The sequence below is a fragment of the Anabrus simplex genome, chromosome 1 (genome assembly GCF_040414725.1).
Source record: "Anabrus simplex isolate iqAnaSimp1 chromosome 1, ASM4041472v1, whole genome shotgun sequence".
Lineage (NCBI taxonomy): Eukaryota > Metazoa > Arthropoda > Insecta > Orthoptera > Tettigoniidae > Anabrus > Anabrus simplex.
In genome coordinates, this window is record NC_090265.1 from 892852806 (window position 1) to 892871365 (window position 18560).

Sequence of the window (18560 nt, forward strand, 5' to 3'; positions counted from 1 at the left end):
GCTAATCCCAATCTACACAAATGTGGAAATGAGACCAAACACAAAGGTACAGAAAACTTGCATCACTACCTAAAACTCTTCATGTTATTTGCATAGATTTTCAGTACTTGTGTAAGGCGACACAGAAATACGGGGAGGCAAACCCGAGAGAGAATTACAATATAAGTTGCAAAGTTAAGGGGGAAAAAGGTATTAGCTCCGAAACAAAGGTACGAGATCTTAGCTGAAAAGCTAAGTCATTTCGACAAATTTAGTGATGAACGTGAATCTCGAGGATAAACTCCGATGTAAGAAAAAGAAATGATTACATTTAAAGTTAAAGGAAGTTAAAAACCGAAATAAACATAGGAACAGTGCTTACCCTGAGACCAGGTTTTCCCACGAGGGGACCGAAGGAGGAGCACGACCGCTTGCTACGATGGTCAGGTGATCAAAGACCCAGATCCTACCTTGGTCCCACCGAAGGAGCTGAGTAAGATCAAGAAAACAGGACATGGTGCAACACCAAAGAGAACCAATCAGAAAACTGAATTCACCCTCGACTTTCACATTCACCAATTACATTCACTCTTATTTTCTCCAATCAAAAGTCTTTTCGTTCTTGCTGACAAATGTTCAAGAAAAGTCTTTCGTTTACGCAACAGGAAATGCACTTCCAGAACTGCTCGTGTAGGTACATGCTGTTTCACAATTTTGACAACAAAAGAAACAAAAATATTAAATTTCACTGAAAAATGATAAATTTTGATACAACATAAGAGTTTCTAAAGCAGAATTCTTCCAAGTCCAAAGGTTCAAACAGAATAAAATCTTATACCAAGAAAAAACAATAAATTGAGAAATTTCAATCAATTCCCACTGCTCTCTTTATACTGCCACAGCTTCTGTTGATCCTCAGGATTAGTTAAGAGGGTTCCATCTTTGATGCTGACCGGACAGTTTTTCTGCATCTGCATCCTTGCCAGAATTCTGGTGATGGTATAAAGTTCTTTGAGATTTCCCTTGTTGGCTACCTTTTCTGCCTGTTGAGACAGGTTGAAACAATTCCTTTGATCCCCCTCCCCCCATACATTTCTCTTTACTTCTCTATCCTTTGCAGCATATTTTGACTGCAGTTCTGCCTGGGTTCTGGGTAGTCAATTCCCCAAACTTGCTCCATCTCACCTCACTTAATACAAAGATGTTCAGGCCATAACTCTTCATACATGCCACTGCCTGTCATAGTTTTCCACTTTCTCGCAGAGTTCTCACATTCCATAATCCAATCTTTTTATTACCTTTTTCAAGCCAAAAGTCGTCATCTTTGGATCAGTCCGGTTTCTCTTTGTTGATGATTTTGTAATGTCTTAATTTAAGGTTGTGCAAGTTATTGACCCGCAGCACCCGAGCCTGGTAGTGGGGCTGCCACCTGAAGCCTCCAGGCATGCTATTTTCTGTTGGGGTTGTCTCCCTTAGCCTTTGAAGGTCCCTCTTCACTCCCCTCTAGGGACACCATGACCTTGACGTCAGTGTGGGGGTTTATGTGCTTGTTGATCCTCAGGGTTACCCTCGCTGGATTGGCCTCGGTGTAGGGCCAGGCTAACAAGGTGTCCTTTGAGTTGCCTGAGAGGTGTCTGTGCTCTTTATTCATTACTATTTCTACCCTTCTATTCTCACCTTCTTAAATTTCATTCCTCTTCCTATCTAGCCAACCTCTCTGCCTCAGGTAGTAAAGTTCTGCGAAGGTTTAACCCTCCCCCAATCACAAGTTTCGGGTCGTGGTGAGGTGATGCTTGGCTACTGAGAGAGTAGTTCTTAGCGACCCCGCTCCAGATACCGGGCGCCCTCTGGAGTATATAGCCTTGCCTTCGGTACGTCAGGGCTCTGCCGAAGGTCGACCTTTTATATCCCCGGTACTCGTGGGACTATGCATGGTTTTTGAGTTTGGTTTCAATTCGTCAAAGGCTGCAGGCTTTAAAACTGCGTCTTTAAATTCCACCGTAAAGAAACGTAAATGTTTCAACAGAGTCGATGATTTGTTCAATAGGGAAATGTCTGAGGAAAATGTGCCTCGATGGACAGAGCTTCCTTCCAGAAAATCCATTTCTAATTAGTAATGCTGTGGAGGATATTGTTGGTGGAGAGGTTGATGAGATGCGGAAGCTGCGAGACAGCTCCGTACTTATCAAGACCACTGCAGTTGTACAGAGTAAGAGGTTATTGGAAGCTACAGTGTTCGGACAAGTACTTGTTAAGGTAAAAAAGCACAAGTCCCTGAACTGCTGTAAAGGAGTCATCTTTCACAGGGACTTAGTCAAAGCCTCTGATGATGATCTCATCCGAAGCCTTGCACGTCGGGGGGGTTTCCGACGTCAAGAGGCTCAAGAAGTGTGTCAGAGCCAATTTTCATGACACAGGTGCTTTTATATTCTCTTTTGACAAACACACACCGCCTGAACGAATTAAAGTTTCAGTGTATATGCTGACAGTTTGACCTTATATTCCAGCACCTATGTGCTGTTACAACTGCCAACGGTTTGGTCACACGTTACCGTGTTGCCAAAGCTTAGCAACTTGTGGGGAATGTGGAAAAGGGGTACATACCAGTGTAGAATGTACACCACCACCACGTGTGTGTAAACTGCAAAGGTGAGCATGCCCCTCATTCCAGGAATTGTCCCACATTCAAGGAAGAAATGAAGATCCAGGAGATTAAGACACTGGATAAACTATCTTATCCAAATGCCCAGAGGAAATTTAAATCAGTGGTCCCCTCCGGAATTCTCTGTCTCATTTGCTGAGAAGGCAGCGAAAGTAACGATAACACCAACAAGTTTTGTAGCAACTGCTCCCAAGAAACCATCAACGAGCAGACAGACAGTTCCTCACAGCACAAATAACCAAGTAAAGAGAGAACTAATTACAACAAAAACATTGGTTAGTACGTTGTTAAGTCAAAAATTGTCATGAATGTTTATTGATAACACCTATTCAATACAAAGTGAAGTTCTTACGTTAAGATTTATATCTTGTCATAATTCAGTACGGACAAACTATGAGAATGATTACATGTAATAGTACGTTATTGCTGAAAACATCTGGAAAGGGCACTTCCCAGGCACCTTAGGCTGGGAAGTCCTTCTCTACAAGTGCGGGGGGAACGACTTCCCCAAATATGGCTGGGAAACCTTCCACCCTTCCTACCAAAGCATATATCAAGGAGGAGTAAGGGAACCCCCAGCGCTCCACTAGGAAGTTGGAGAAAGTCTTCTCCAACCCCATTGGGGATCACAGCATCCCCAAAGAAGACCGGCAAACCATCTGCCGCTTCTCCTTCAAAGAATAAGGAAATGGCGAGAAAAAACGAGAGGTCTTGGCGGCCTCATGTTCATTTCCTTTCTGGGGAATTTAATTCTCCCAGGAAGAAGGCCCGCTATTCAAAGTCGGAGAGCTCACCATCTACGGAAGACTCGCGTCTCCAAGACACCTTCTGCTGAGGACACAATGGAGAATGAAGGCATCATTATTGTCGATGGTGACGATGACCAAACAGAAACTAACAAAGATGGCGGAAATTGGCGGGTATTTGACGGAAAGAAGGGCAAGCAGTTGTCCTAATTTCGTGATGCTACCACAGTAGTTATCACTGTCGCCTAGCTGAGTTGTGTCAATTGATGACCGTTTCTGCGGCCTCCATCGTCCGTCAACAGGAATCTCGCTTGAGACCCGGACACGACTATGAAAATATATAGTCTTTAAACTGTGGATGGCGCGGCCACTGGGGGCATTCGTACTCTGGTTCGCTCTGACATCTTCAGCGACGATGTTCCGCTCTGTACTCAGCTAGATGCAGTTGCTGTTCACGCTCCATTGCCAGTAATAACAACGGTGTGCAACGTGTACATTTCACCGGACTACAGTCTTCAAATATATGCACTACAAGATTTGATCGCAGTTACCTCCTCCTTTTCTCTTGCTGGGAGACGTGAATGCCCGTAACACACTCTGGGGTTCTCAGTCTTTCTTTGCTAGGGGGAGGATGCTCGAGCGATTGATCAACCAGTTTGATCTTTGGGTGCTTAACACAGAGGAACCGACACATTTCAGCAGTGCACATGGCACATTCTTACACCTGAATGTCACTTTGTGCAGCCGTATGCTACGGTGGCGAGTTCACGATGACTTCTGTGATAGTGATCACTTCCCGATAATTCTACCTCTCTTGAAACAAAGACAGTCCGAAGTACCCAAGCACTGGTTACTTCGGCAGGCAAATTTGCCAGAATTTTCCAGACGCACAGTGATGGCCGATGACATGCTGGATTCTTTTGACGACCACGTTTCTTGCATAACTACTGGAATTGTAGCTGCTTCAGAGGAAACAATTCCTTTCTCGTCCGGTATTCCTCGCCGGAAACAGGTCCCATGGTGGACTGACAAAATTGCAGCAGCCATACATGATCGCTGACAAGCTTTTAAGCATTATCGTCCGAATCCTACGGTGGCCAATCATATCACATTTAAGCGTCTGCGCGCGAAGGGCCAATTTTTTATTTGAGAAAGTAAGAAAGCTACCTGGGGAAAAGTACGTGTCTTCCACGACGGCACATACTCCGTCATCACAAGTGTGGACAAATCTCCGCCGTATTGTCAGAGTACAGAATGTGCCCTCAGTCCCCGGAATCTCCATTAATGGAGATATTATAATTCCTTCAGTCATTGCAGACCACATTGCGTCACATTTTGCAGATACGTCCAACTCTGGGAGATACAACTCTGCATTTCTACCAATTAAGTGCGAAGCGGACACACCATCCCTCTTTCACCCTAGCGCTTCGCATCACTACAACGTGCCTTTCAGGGAGTAGGAGTTGCGGAGTGCACTAGCGCCATACAGAGACACGGCTTCTGGACTGGACAAAATCCACAATCAAATGCTTACGGATATCCTCACCCTATTCAACAGATTATAGAGTGAGGGTGTTTCCATCTCAGTGGCGAGAGGGAATTGTGATAACAATTCCCAAGCCAGCTAAAGATCAAAAACTGCTGGATAGTTATAGGCCAATATACCTTACAAATGGCCTTTGTAAGCTATTTGAAAGGATTGTTAACCAGCGTCTTGTGTGGACCATGGAAAAGGAAGGTCTCTTGTCTAACTACCAGTGTGGTTTTCGTTCTCATAGATCTGCCACTGATCATCTGGTCAGACTGGAGAACGCCATTCAGGAGGCCTTTCTCCGGAAGGAACACCTAGTCGCCGTATTTTTTGACCTGGAGAAAGCTTACGACACTACCTGGCGATATGGGATTCTCTCCACTCTACACCAGTGGAGTTTCGGGGAAATTTGCCAACGTTTATTGAGAACTTCATGTCCCTCCGTCTCTTTCGAGTCCGAGTAGGGAATGCATTTTCTCAATATTACGTTCAGGAAAATGGAGTACCTCAGAGTACCTGAGTGTCACGCTGTTCGCAATCGCCATAAATGGCATAGTTGCTGTTACTGGGCCTGCAGTGGTTCCATCGCTGTATGTAGACGATTTAGCTCTACATTACTACTCCGGAAGGGTGGCATTTGCTGAGATACAGTTACAACAAGCTATTAACAGAGTCTACAGATGGGCCCTGCAACATGGTTTTCGATTTTCAGCAGCGAAAACCACAGTTGTACACTTCTGTCGACGTCAGCATGGCATCATGAACCAGAGCTTCGCTTGCGAAACAGTGTCTTACCAGTATCTTACACCTGAAGATTCCTGGGTCTCCTTTTTGATAAAAGACTAACGCAGGGTTGCCAACATATATTTTCAAGATCCGCTAATTAGTACTAAACATCCGTTTAAATTCCGCCAAGAAATCTGATCTCAAATAATGAGCAATAATAATAAGTAAATGTCTGCATTCACCTTATCTGAGAGTTTCACTTCGAACCGGCGAGCTAAAACTTGTAGGCGTTTTAGTGTCGGGTGCAAACTAGGTGAATCCCCTACCTCAAGGGCCACACACACAACAGGCCTGTTCAAACGGTCTTCCTTCATAGCATAAATATAAATGTTACTCTCTGTTTCATTATGTGTCGTCATTCGTCAACGAAGAGATAAGTACCCTTTCCCCAGGCATTACAAATTTGATACCATGATTTCATAACATCAAATCCAAATAACGTGTTTTCCTCATGTGACTGCTAGTTCCTGACAAGAAATACTGAATAGCTCAGAGACAGACTGGAGTACAAATTTAAAAATCGTCAAATGGATAAAACACTGAATTCCGCCATAATAAATCTAGAATTCCGCCAAAAAAATCCGCTGTCCGCTAAATGATATATTTCTCTGCCGACAGTCTTCTGATTCCACCAAATTTAGCGGAAAATCCGCTAAGTTAGCAACATTGGACTAACGTGGCAGCCCCAAATCCGTCAGTTGAAGGTTGCCTGCATGAAGAGACTTAACATTAAGTTTCTCAGCGGCACTTCGTGGGGGGCTGACTGTGCGGTGCTGCTACATTTTTACACAGCAACAGTCCCCTTCCGAATTTACTATGGAAGTGCGACTTATGTTTCAGCATGAAAATCTACACTGAGCCTTTTGGACAGCATTCACCATAGTGGATTTAAGCTGGCAACGGGAGCTTTCTGTACTAGCCCCATTCCCAGCCTACTTGCTGAAGCGGGAGTTCCATCTTTACGGATAAGGAGGCAGCAGTTACTCCTCGTGTATGCTGCCAAAATTCGTGAAATATCGCTACATTCAAGCTATCCATACATATTTAGTACCCAACACCGCCAGATGTACCAAGACTGAGACTGGCCGAATGCCACACGGCCGGTTGGGTTTCGAACTGATAGCTTGTGTCGAGATTTAAATATAGATACCAATGGCTATCTTGAACAAACTTTTAATGAGGTACCTCCATGGTTGGTTCCGCGACTGGAAATACGTCTAAATCTACTCCGTGGTCCCAAGGTGAACACGGATTCCTCCATTTATCGGTGGTATTTCCAGGCCTTTGTTCACCAGTATCCGGCCGCAAGGCATATCTTCATGAATGGTTCTAAAATTGGAGAAAATGTTGGTTGCTCTTTCGTCACTGGTGATATGAGCACAAAGATCTTGCTTCCTAGTGTATATAGCATGTATACAGCGGAGCTTTACGCCATCTTAGAAGCTCTGCAGTTTGCATTGATTTGCGAAAGGAACCACTTTCTTAACGTGTACTGACTCGTTAAGTTCTCTGTAGTCTATTGAAACCTGTTTCTCACAACACCCACTGGTGCAGGAGATCATGACCTTCTAGCCAGGTTAAGTGGAGCTGGCACCATAATCACTTTCGCGTGGCTTCCAAGCCACATTGGGATTGCAGGAAATGAACTTGCGGATATAGCTGCAAAGGAAGCGGTAATTTTACCTCCAAGACCTATTAATGTACCTGCTGAAGGTATTTGTTCTCAGCTACTTCGAACCATCTTGGCATCCTGGGAATCGAAGTGGCTAGCTAACCGAACTCCCAGTAAGCTGAGAGCAATTAAGAAGACAACCTCCGTGTGGCAGTCTTCTTTCCAGCCTTCACGGAAGGCTGAGGATAGGTCATGGGCGATCTATGCACTCTTATCTTCCAAAGAGGGAAGACCCCCCCCCCCCCCAGTGTTCTTGTGGTGTTGACTTCACCGTGGCCCACATCCTCAGAGTACGCCAATCTCTCTGGCCTAAGGCGGAGCTTCGGCCTGCAGGAAACACTTGAACGCATACTAGCCGATGGCACAGCTACTGCTGATCTTGTCATCCGCTTTATGTGCGACAGTGGATTAATCAAGGGTATGTAAATTACAAGTGTACAGTTACTTAGGGAACCCCAAGAGGGAGGGTTAGATCTTCCGCCAACTATGCCGTACCAAAGGTCTCATTCTCTGCCTGAGATTCCGTTAAGGACTTTGCCAGAGCCCCGTTAGCCATTACTTTTCAGAGTTTCTGCAAGGCCTTCACAGCTACTGTAGCAGTTCTGGGGCACACAAGGTCCCCACTGTCCCCTTTTGATTCGTTACAAATTTTTCAGCCTAATTCAATAATTTTTTGTTTTATTTTATACTGCGTTTCCAAATTCCTTTGTTAAATACATTATTTTTAAATTTCATTTCCACTAATTTGTTCAGAGAGGATGATTACCTGGTTGTAATTCCTCTTAAAACAAAAACCACCACCAACACCTCCCTCTTCACCACAAGGCAGTGGTTTCCCTCTTCATTTAACCCCAAGAGGGAGGGTTAGATCTTCCACCAACTATGCCGTACCAAAGGTCTCATTCTCTGCCTGAGATTCCGTTAAGGACTTTGCCAGAGCCCCGTTAGCCATTACTTTTCAGGGTTTCTGCAAGGTCTTCACAGCTACTGTAGCGGTTCTGGGGCACACAAGGTCCCCACTGTACTTCGCCCTTACAGGCTATGCCCTACTTCATACTGTCTTCCACAACGCGGATGAGAGGTTGGATTTATAGGGAGACGTCAGATATTACTGAACTTGTAATAGTTTTATGCTCATAATCCTTGTTGTGTCTTGTATATGCACGACACTGAGTACTTTCAGTGGATAGGTTGTACCTCAGATGGGATTCAGGCATGCCCTTGCCTTACTCATTTCTGTTGCCACACCTGCATAGATCAGTTACTTTTTCCCAACGTTCTCTTTCTGCACCAACTGGAATGTTGATGTCTCCAGCTAAATGTTGTCTCCCTCATTGTGATGCTCAGTGTTCCAAGAAATGTACCTTTATTCTCGTGGTTGCATCCTGTCTTCTGTACATATGCCTCAATGACTGGTATTATTCTACTACTTAGTTGGACATGTAGCTTGATAATTTTGTTGCTGGTAAACTCTTACTCTGTACGAATGCTATCTCATTTCCTGTTTTTTTGTTTCTTTACCGGTGTAACTTGGATTCTTTTTGAAGGCCTTTATTTCCAGCTTATCACTCAGTTAATTTTATATTAAGGGTTTGTATATCTTTTACTCTCTTTTGCGAGAATAATGGAATAAAAATAAAGGAATTGTCATCACTATTTTGCAGGGTTTTCACTGCAGTCTTTATTTATGATTCTGAGCTCAGACCCTCGAATTGTCATATCCTGGAGAGAGCTATAAAAGTACATTATGTACATTGTAAAGTGTTTACAAATCTAATGGAAAATTAGATACATGCTATAGGCACTCTTAAACACATTATGCTATGTTAACAAATAAATGTATCAGAACATTGTCTCTTAGACTAAATAATGTGTTAATGATTGTGTCCCTGTTTACTTCAGTCTTCTTTGGTATTGTACTTTTTGTTTGTTTGTTCTGGTTTGTAATGGATGTAGTGTAAATTAACTTTATTTTTTCAACTTGTATTTCCATAGAAGATGAACTGGATGACAACCCGAACCAGTCTGATCTAATTGAACAAGCAGCAGAAATGCTTTATGGTCTAATCCATGCAAGGTACATTCTTACCAATAGAGGTATTGGCCAAATGATAGAAAAATACCAATCAGGGGACTTCGGCCACTGTCCTCGGGTCTACTGTGAAAGTCAACCAATGCTGCCTATTGGTGAGTAGAGGAGAATTCTAAGTTTTTGTTTATTTTTAGGGACATTGGTTTGTCGATATTGCTACTTATATCTGACAAAACTCAGAAGATGGGTGCTAATTCAACATTTGTATGAATGCTGGATAACTGAGTCATTAAAACTATAGCAGTGATTTAAATGAAATGTCAAATTATTATTGACCTCCTTTCAACACATATGCCTAGCAAAACGATAAGCGGTTATATATAATTTATGTGTACATATTAATTTCCCCCATTCAGTATCGGATGGGAAAGGGAAATTGATGATCTTAATGATTAATTTACCATCATCCTTAATGGATTAGACTTAGTTTAGGGGTGGGTGTGAGTGGAAAACAAAAATTTGAACGCACACTGGGAAAATCCCCATAAAATTCCTTCTTAACTCTTCTAGGGGCACCATGACCTTAATGGCAGTGTGGGGGGAGGGGGGTGGGGCACTTGTGTTCATTGACCCTGAGGGCTGTGACAGCTGAAGGTTGTCCATGCTGGATTGGCCTCAAGGTAGAATCAGGCTAACAAGATGTCATCTGAGAGGTCTTTGAGTCTTTTTCAATTCTATTTCTTTCTTTTCTATCCTAACCTCCTTAAATTTCATTTCTCTAACTGTCTTGCCAGTCTCTCTGCCTTCTGCCCACCTCCAGATACCAGGCGCTTTCTGGAGTATTAAGCCTTACCCCAGCATGCAGAGCTCTACTGAAGGTTAGTAATATATTTCCCTAACTCTTTGTAGGAACAATAAAAAAACTAGATCTGCACAAAGTGTATATTTAAAAGGTGGCACTCTAAAATAGCATCCAAGATCGGCAAGAATAGAGATATTAGCCAATTGCTTTGAGCATTGAAAGTGACGAAAGAGTACCTCAATTCCTTGTTGTCTCCCGGGTTAACTGTCCGAATTTTCTTCCCAAAAGTCTGGGGTTTTGTTGTTGTTGTTGTTGTTTTTAAAATTAGCAATTCTTTGAAGTTATAGTTGGTGGCAAAGTGAATGAAATCAGGAAGCTCAGCGATTGATCTCTTCTCATAAAGACAACAAGAGTTGAACAGGTAATTGACTGCTGGAGGCTACAATGTTCGGTAGTGTGCCTGTTAACATCCATAAGCACAAATCCGTGAATTCCTGCAAGAGAGTTACCGGTATCTTTCACATGGTTTTTGTAAAGGTTTCTGATGACAGTCAGGCCATTACCAACGTGACGAGGCTAAAGCAGCATGCCAGTGATACGTATGCTTTCATCTTGACCTTCAAATTCCAGTCACTGCCGGAAGGTGTGAAATCCACTATGTACCATTTAAATGTTTGCCCATACATACCAGCTCCAATGAGGTGTTGTTATAAGTGCCAGAAATTTGGACATGCCTCACTGCATTGTCAAGGTTTTCACAGATATGAAGTTTTGGAGCTTCCACCTAATCAATACTTATTTTACAGTACCAGTTTCGACCTTGTGAAGGTCATCTTCAGCTGTCTAATATGACATGTAATCTAAACATCACTGATACAATAAGAATGTCACATAGTATAGGTAAAAACATTGTCAATTTGCAACTATTCTTCGTCCTAACTTAAGCAATCGTGTACGTTAAAAGATATGAGAATTAAAACTTGACATTACTATTATGTACATGGATGATATATGTTTAAAATACAATGCTCTTAAGTTATGAACATTCACTATCCCATTTTAAAACTTATAGCTAGATTGAATAAAACATTTTGAGGCACAAGTGAGTTCATACGGCATATTGTACTTATGTAACTATGTTATAGCATGTGATCAGCCGTGTTTGCCTATTGATGGTATAATGGTGTGAGTTTCTTGAAGTAATGTTAACACTTATGTTGAAGTCAAAGTTGTTGTCTGGTATTTGATGATGGAACTTCATTGTTCTATATTTGAATGCTTGCAGTCCATGTTAAAAAATTATAATTTTACCATAAAACTTGGTTGAATTTGTGTAGAATTATGGATAGATCGTTAGTCTTACGACATGCTTCCCTTGGTCTTTATCTATTTTTGTTAAAATGTCATTACGTGTTGCTTAATTTTGACATATCATACGTTATACAATTAGCGTAAAAGCTCCGTCTTCACTTTGTGTTGTTGACATATTTAGTATCTGTAAAAATAGAAAATGAAGTGTAAGAAATTTACGCCTGCCAAGTTGGAATGTCTATTTAATGTGGGAATGGGTGTGCATGTACTTACTGCTTTTGTTGACTCGTGGTATGTGCTGCTCGGGAGCACGTCGTGCACTGTTTTGTGTGTGTCTGAAGCTGATGCTTGTGGTTGTGGAGGGGTTAAAGGAGCGGCTGTTGAGGGAGTAGGAGTGGAGCGGGGCGTGTCTTTTGGCAGTTCTTTGATGTGTGTTGGTTTCTTTTTAAAATTCTTTTTAGGTAAGTGTTTTTTTAGGGAAGGGATTACTGCATTGAAAAGAATATTGGTTCTGTCTGTAATTTCATTTAAATTGAAGTTTGGATTGGCATATAGATCTAAACTGATGTAAAAATCTTCCATTATGTTGAGTAAGGGACCCTTGGGGTTTATACTTAGAATTTGCATGTCGTATTCAATGTTTGTAAATTTATGTTTGTAGTCTTCAATGTGTTTTGACCTATAGCTGAGAAATGATTGTTTTATTGCATTGATATGTTCATTGTAATGTGTTTGAAAGTTCCTTCCATGCGCCCGATATAACTGGCCTCACAGCTGTTACACTTCATACAGTATACTCCTGAATGCTTGTATTTATTGTTGTTGATAGATTTGGTGTTGTGTAAAATGTTGGCGTTATTATATGTAGTTCTGTAGGCTATGTTTAGATTTTGTTTTTTGAAAATGTTGGTAATAGGATATATGTGGGTGTTATTAAAAGTGAAAAGTATGTACTCTTTCTCAATTTCTCAAAAAATACAACAATAAACACAGAAACAACAACCAGACTCATAATACACAGAAAAAGATGAATAAAATTTGGTTGAGAGAAGAAATAAAATTCCTATATAGGAAAAAACACCACCTTAAAAATCAACCTTATGAAACACATTTTAAAGCTTCTCACGACCTACCACACAGTTACTGGGATAACTTTCAATAAATCACCAATGAAAAACAAACAAATATAGCCATTCAAAGACAGAACACATTAAACATGTCTGATGTTGGGGATCCCATTGGTGAGCCGTGTTGTAGATAGATGGTGTCATGAAATTTGAAGTAATTGTTATTGATAGCGAAGTTCAGTAATTTCGTGAACTCTTCTATTTCAAGGACACTGTTTAAATTGGATTCTATTAATTTTATATTTTTTTATGTGTGGGTGTATTAGGCTACATGTTTATTATATCATATGATGCTAAGCTGTGGTGTTGTTCGATTTTAATTCTATTGTAATATTGCAGAAATCTATTGAATTTCGTACTGTTTTTGGCTAAAAATACATAGTGTTTTTTAGGAATGTTTGAATGAATTGCGACAGTTTGTAAGTTAATTTTTACTGCATTGGCAGTAAGGTTACTGAAAATGTGAAATTTAGTGTAGTGGTACATCTGTTCCCAGGTGTTTAGTACTATTTCTTTTGAAACTGTATTATAAGAGTCCAATATCAGACTGTTATTAGGCTGTAGTGTGGAAGATCCAGCCAAGAAAAGAATGAGGATTGAACTGTACGTATGAAGAAACTTGAGAATTGAATATGTAACGAATAAGCAATAATTCCTCTTCTGCACTCTATTTGCCACCTCCTCTGTGGCTAGTGTATCTCAAAATATTACACTGCCGAGGTGTGTAATGCTTTCCACACTTTCTAGTGGATGTTTTCCTAGTATGATGTTCGCTGATTGTGCCTCTCTGTTTCCATCACTACTGGTTTGAGTTTATCTTTGGATTGAACTCCTGGAACCTTCCATTCATTGAGTTTCAACTGTACTTGTTCCTCAGTTTCTCCCCAGATCATAACGTCATCAGCGAAGGCCATTGCATTCAGCTGACTAATGAACTAATATTATTATTTACATTTTATGGCCTTCATTGACCACTCTAGCCAACTTTATACAAAGAATTTTTCAGTTTCCTGTCAGCCCAGTACTTTTTCATTCTCTCTGATCTTATCCTTCTTTCTTCATCAGAAATCACCCTTCCTATTGTCTGTTTGTTGATTCTGATTTGCAGTCTGGTTTGTTTGTGAGTTTCTTGATTTTGTCGGTTTTGTTTCTTAGGTCTTCCACTGTAATTTGTAGTTCATATCTTCCTTGATTTCTGTAATCCACTTAATGTTGCACTTACTATCCCATAATTTTTCTATTATTCTCCTGATGATCCTGTTCTCTGGTGTCCTGATTAGATGTCCAAAAAATGAAATGCGTTTCTTCCTGATTGTGCTCATTACTGGTTGTATTTCCTTGTAGACTGTTTCATGAGAAGCTACTCTCCAGTGTCCATCTTTTTGGTATGATTTGTTGATGCAGGTTCTAATGATTCTTCTCTCTATCTTGAGTATTTTGTCTATTTGTGCAGTGTTAGTTGTTTTGAAGATGGTTTCTCTTGCGTATGTTATTTCTGGTTGAATGACTGTTTTGTAATGTTTTAATTTTGTTGCTATTGACAGACCCTTTTTGTTGTAGGTATTCTTGGTAACATATTGTGCTCTGGTCAGTTTATTTATTGCTATGCCATGCTGGCTTTTCATTGAGGTTATATATTATGATTTCTCCCAGATATTTAAATTTATCTACAATTTTGATTTCTTGGTTTCCTATGGCAATTTTGTTTATGAGTGGTGGGTCAGTAAACATGATTACTGTATTTTCAAAAGATATTCCAAGACCAATTTTCTGTGCTATTTCCTGTAATGATATAACTTGTCTGGTTTCCTGAATATTGTTGGTCAAGAGAGCAAGGTCATCGGCAAAACCTAGGCAATTTAAACTTATGTTGTCTTTGGGTCTTTCAGTTCGGATGTTCTTTGGGTTACTCTTGTACCATTCCCTCATATGTTCCAAGGCACAGTTGAACAGCAGTGGGGACAAGCAGTCTCTTTGTCTTAAGCCTGTTTTTATGATGAATGGCTCAGAGAATTCCCCTCTGAACTTGACCTTTGATTTAGTGTTGGTTAAGATGAGTTCAATCAATTTGATTAATTTTGGATGGAGCCCGAAATTTCTTAAAATTTTCAACATTGGAGGTCTATGGATACAGTCGTAAGCTTTTTTAAAGTCCACGAAGGTTATTGCAAGAGGTTTGTTTTGCTTCTTGTAATATGCTATGGCTAATTTTAAAGTGATGATTTGTTCTGCACAGCTTCTCCAAGGTTTGAAGCCTCCTTGGTATTCACCTCATTCTTCCTCTAGTTGTTCTCTGATCCTCCTGTATAGGATTCTTGAGAAAATGTTGTATGTGCAGTCTAAGAGAGAGATACCTCTGTAATTATCTGGATTACTTTTATCTCCTTTTTTTGTGGAGTGGGTGGATTATGGCTGTGGTCCATTGTTTGGGGAACTTTTCTGTTATCCAGATTTTTGTTAGGGCCATGTGTAAGGATGTTCGAATTGTATCACTGGCATATTTCCACATTTTTGCGAAAACTTGGTCTTCTCCGCATGCCTTACAATTTTTCAACCCTTTGAGAGCTGTTTCCACCTCTTGGATTGTGGGGGGGGTTTATGAGTTCAGGCAGGGTTTTGATGGGCGTGTCTGTATTAATTGCTAAAAGTTCCTCGGGTTCTTCACAATTAAAAAGTTTAATTAATGCGTGTGCCATGATTTCGGCATTTTCCTTGTCATTATGTGTCGTTTTTCCATCCTCACTTTTCAGCATTAATGTGGGAGGGGAAAATGTTTGTACTTGTCTTCCAAACATTTTGTAAAAGTCTCTGGAATTGGTTTTGTGGTAGTTTTCTTCTATTGAGTTGATTAGATCTTTCTGTGATTATCTCTTGGTTTGCCTGATAATTTGTGTGAACTTTTTCCTGATATTATTGAGGTTGGTTGCACTTTCTTCTGTTGTGTGTGTTTGAAATTTTAAACATGCCTGATATCTTTCTTCATTAATTTTGTCACATTCTGAGGTCCACCAGGCATGTCTTTTACGTGTGTTCAATGGGGCTAAATTTTCAGCTTGTTGCCTAAGAATTGGAACCAGTTCTTCTAAATTATCTGTCAGTTTTATGTTTTGTGTGACTTCTCTGTATTTATCATTCCTAATTAATTGGTGTGGATCAAAGTTCCTCTTTCGTTTATTGCGTTTTGGTTTCTTTTTTAGTGGTGTGAACTAATATTGTGAGTGAAGTTATTTTATTAGTCATGTGTAAATCTTTATGTAACAGAATTTGGTTAGCTAATAATTAATTTTATGAGTTCTAATATCATTAGGTAATATTATTAGTTAGTTTTATGAAACAGGGCACAGGGTCTAGTAATGATAATTAGATGTGTGTAATAAAATTATCTCCTGTACAAGAAACAATTTTTTTTCTTTTGTAAAGGACTGTAAGAATTCATCATTTTTTACATTACAATGTCTGAAATTGACAACTAGATTGATTGTCCATATCATTGGTTCTTCTAGGTTGCAACAAATTTACTTCTGTTATTCTGGGGGTAAATGTATTTTGCTTATTGTTTCCAAGGTCTATCAGATGTTCCTGGCGAGGCCATGGTGAAGACATACTGCCCTAAATGTATGGATGTGTATACCCCCAAGTCATCACGCCATCATCATACAGATGGAGCTTATTTTGGTACAGGATTCCCCCAAATGCTGTTCATGGTGCATCCTGAGTATCGACCCAAGCGGCCTGCAAACCAGTTTGTTCCAAGGTGATGTACTGATTTTTTTTTTTTTTTAAATATATATATATATATATATACAAGGACTCTTTATTAGTGACATCACTTTAATATGTACACCAGGAATTGGAACATGTGTTTCTTTTGTACACACATGGTAATGTGATACCCAACCTACCTCACAGTACATGGACTTTTGCATTCAGCACTCTGCATATGCGCTGTCCTGCGAAGAATAGAATCATCTGTGAGAGACTCGTTGAATGTTTAGTATCCAAGAAGTTCTCAAAACAGGAGCAGTGCAGCTGGATTAAAAGTGAATGTCCCTGCAGCTGTACATGGTGACTTTCATGATAGCCTTCATGAGTCATGGAGGGATTTGGCGTTACCTTACAGAATGGTGGCTTGGTGGATCAGAGCCTTCAGTGATGGACAACAGCTTGTGGCCCAGCATGTCTTGGCCGGGGTGCTCTAGCATTAGCAATGAGGGTGTACAGCTTGTTGGTGGGATTCTGGGAACAGCTACATCTCAGACCGTTTATAAGTTAGCCCAAGAGATGAGCATAGCGCCAGACTGTGCTTCATATCCTGCAAAAATGCCTTGTCATGAAAAAAATTGCATTGCACTGGATGCCACACCCTTCGATGGAATTGCAGAATATAAAACAGTACGAACCTGCACAAACCCACTTGAAATGTAAGTTCAAAGGGGGAAGTTTTCCTATGCCGGATCAATTATGATAACCCTAGCAGTGTGATGGTGAATCTGCTGTATGACTGTGATGGCATTAAGGCATAGCATACCCCAAGAACATATCATGAATTGAAGGTGCTAAAATACGTCAGCCTCATGTCAGTAGATTTACTGGCATGTGAAGGAATTCTGCGGGTCTAAATTCCAACACCTTGGAGTCTCCAAAAACTGTGAAAGTAATTAGTGGGACGTAAAGCCAATATTATTATCATTACATATTGTGAACGTGCAGCCTTACTGAAGATTTTTGGAACATCACCTGCAACCAGTGTTGTGCAAAAAATGACAAAACTTTCTGCTGATGCCTCTCATCATTTTGCAGGAAGTCAGTGACTGAACCATATGCTTAGTGGTGCTGGAAAGTGCTCTATCGTCCCTCATACTTCCTGGAATTCAGCACTGATACTGAAAATGAATGGTTTTATAATGAGATTCATAACTTGCAATGTTACTGCCAACCAGGCAAAGTTGAAGAATAGATTTCTTAATCTCAAGGTGAAGGTCAATAAAATATCTAGGGACATCACATTTCTAAAAGAATGTTTAAAGACTAGTCTAATTCCAAAATTTTTAAGAAACTCACAAAGGAGAAATATTTTTTCTTCCAGTTTGCTGAACATTGAAAAGAAAATAGACATTTGGCTGAAAAACGAAATCAAATTACATTACAAGAAAAATATCATTTTTGAATGTCCAACTCTATAATCCGAATTTACTTCCTTGAGCATGCCTACCTTAGAATGGGATTCCTATTTTAAATTTGTTAATGAAAAAGTGTCAGTTGCAATGAACTATAAGCAATTAGTTTTGGAGAAAAAACGAAAACTTCTCAAGGATTCAAAAACAATGTCCGTCAACTCTCAAAGAACGAACAATTTACATACGCCCCAGTTAAACAACATCCCCACCACTGTGAATCTATCTAATACCACATTCACTAACAGCGAAATGGACTTCTTGAGTAACCAATAAGTCGTGATGACCTCATTACCAATATTGCAGAGGCTGAATCTAGTATTTTAAAACTCCCTATCAAACATCGAAATGACGTGAAATACGAAATAAAGATGAACCTCCCCTCCTTAGTTAAAGAATTGAAATCGAAGTCAATACCAAACTTTAACAAACAGATAACTTAAATAAAAAATAAAATATGATAATATCATAGTCACAAAAGTGGACGAAGGTCCCACAACGGTACTACTAAATAAAGAAGAATACATTAGTAAAACCGAAGATTTCTTTTCCGCCGAAACTTATGATACAGTGGAAGAAGATCCCACGTTAAAAATCCGAGACCTTAAGAACCTGTTAAAAAAGTCTTCCTTTCTTTTACAAGAACACGAACAACAAAAACTTACTATAATGCACTGCCAGAGCTCTACCACAAATACATAAGCGAGAGATAGCAATTCACCCCATTATAAATTGTAG

General features: G+C 40.2%; 1 protein-coding gene across 3 annotated transcripts in view; it reads left to right on the forward strand.

The window, feature by feature from the left end:
* Positions 1–18560, forward strand: part of CkIIbeta (casein kinase II subunit beta) — an 84352-nt gene that overhangs the window by 44528 nt on the left and 21264 nt on the right. For all 3 annotated transcript variants that reach the window (XM_067136581.2, XM_067136583.2, XM_067136582.2), the window contains exons 4-5: positions 9372–9563; positions 16213–16402. In XM_067136581.2, coding sequence (XP_066992682.1) covers positions 9372–9563; positions 16213–16402 — 382 coding nt within the window. The remainder of the gene's footprint in view (positions 1–9371; positions 9564–16212; positions 16403–18560) is intronic.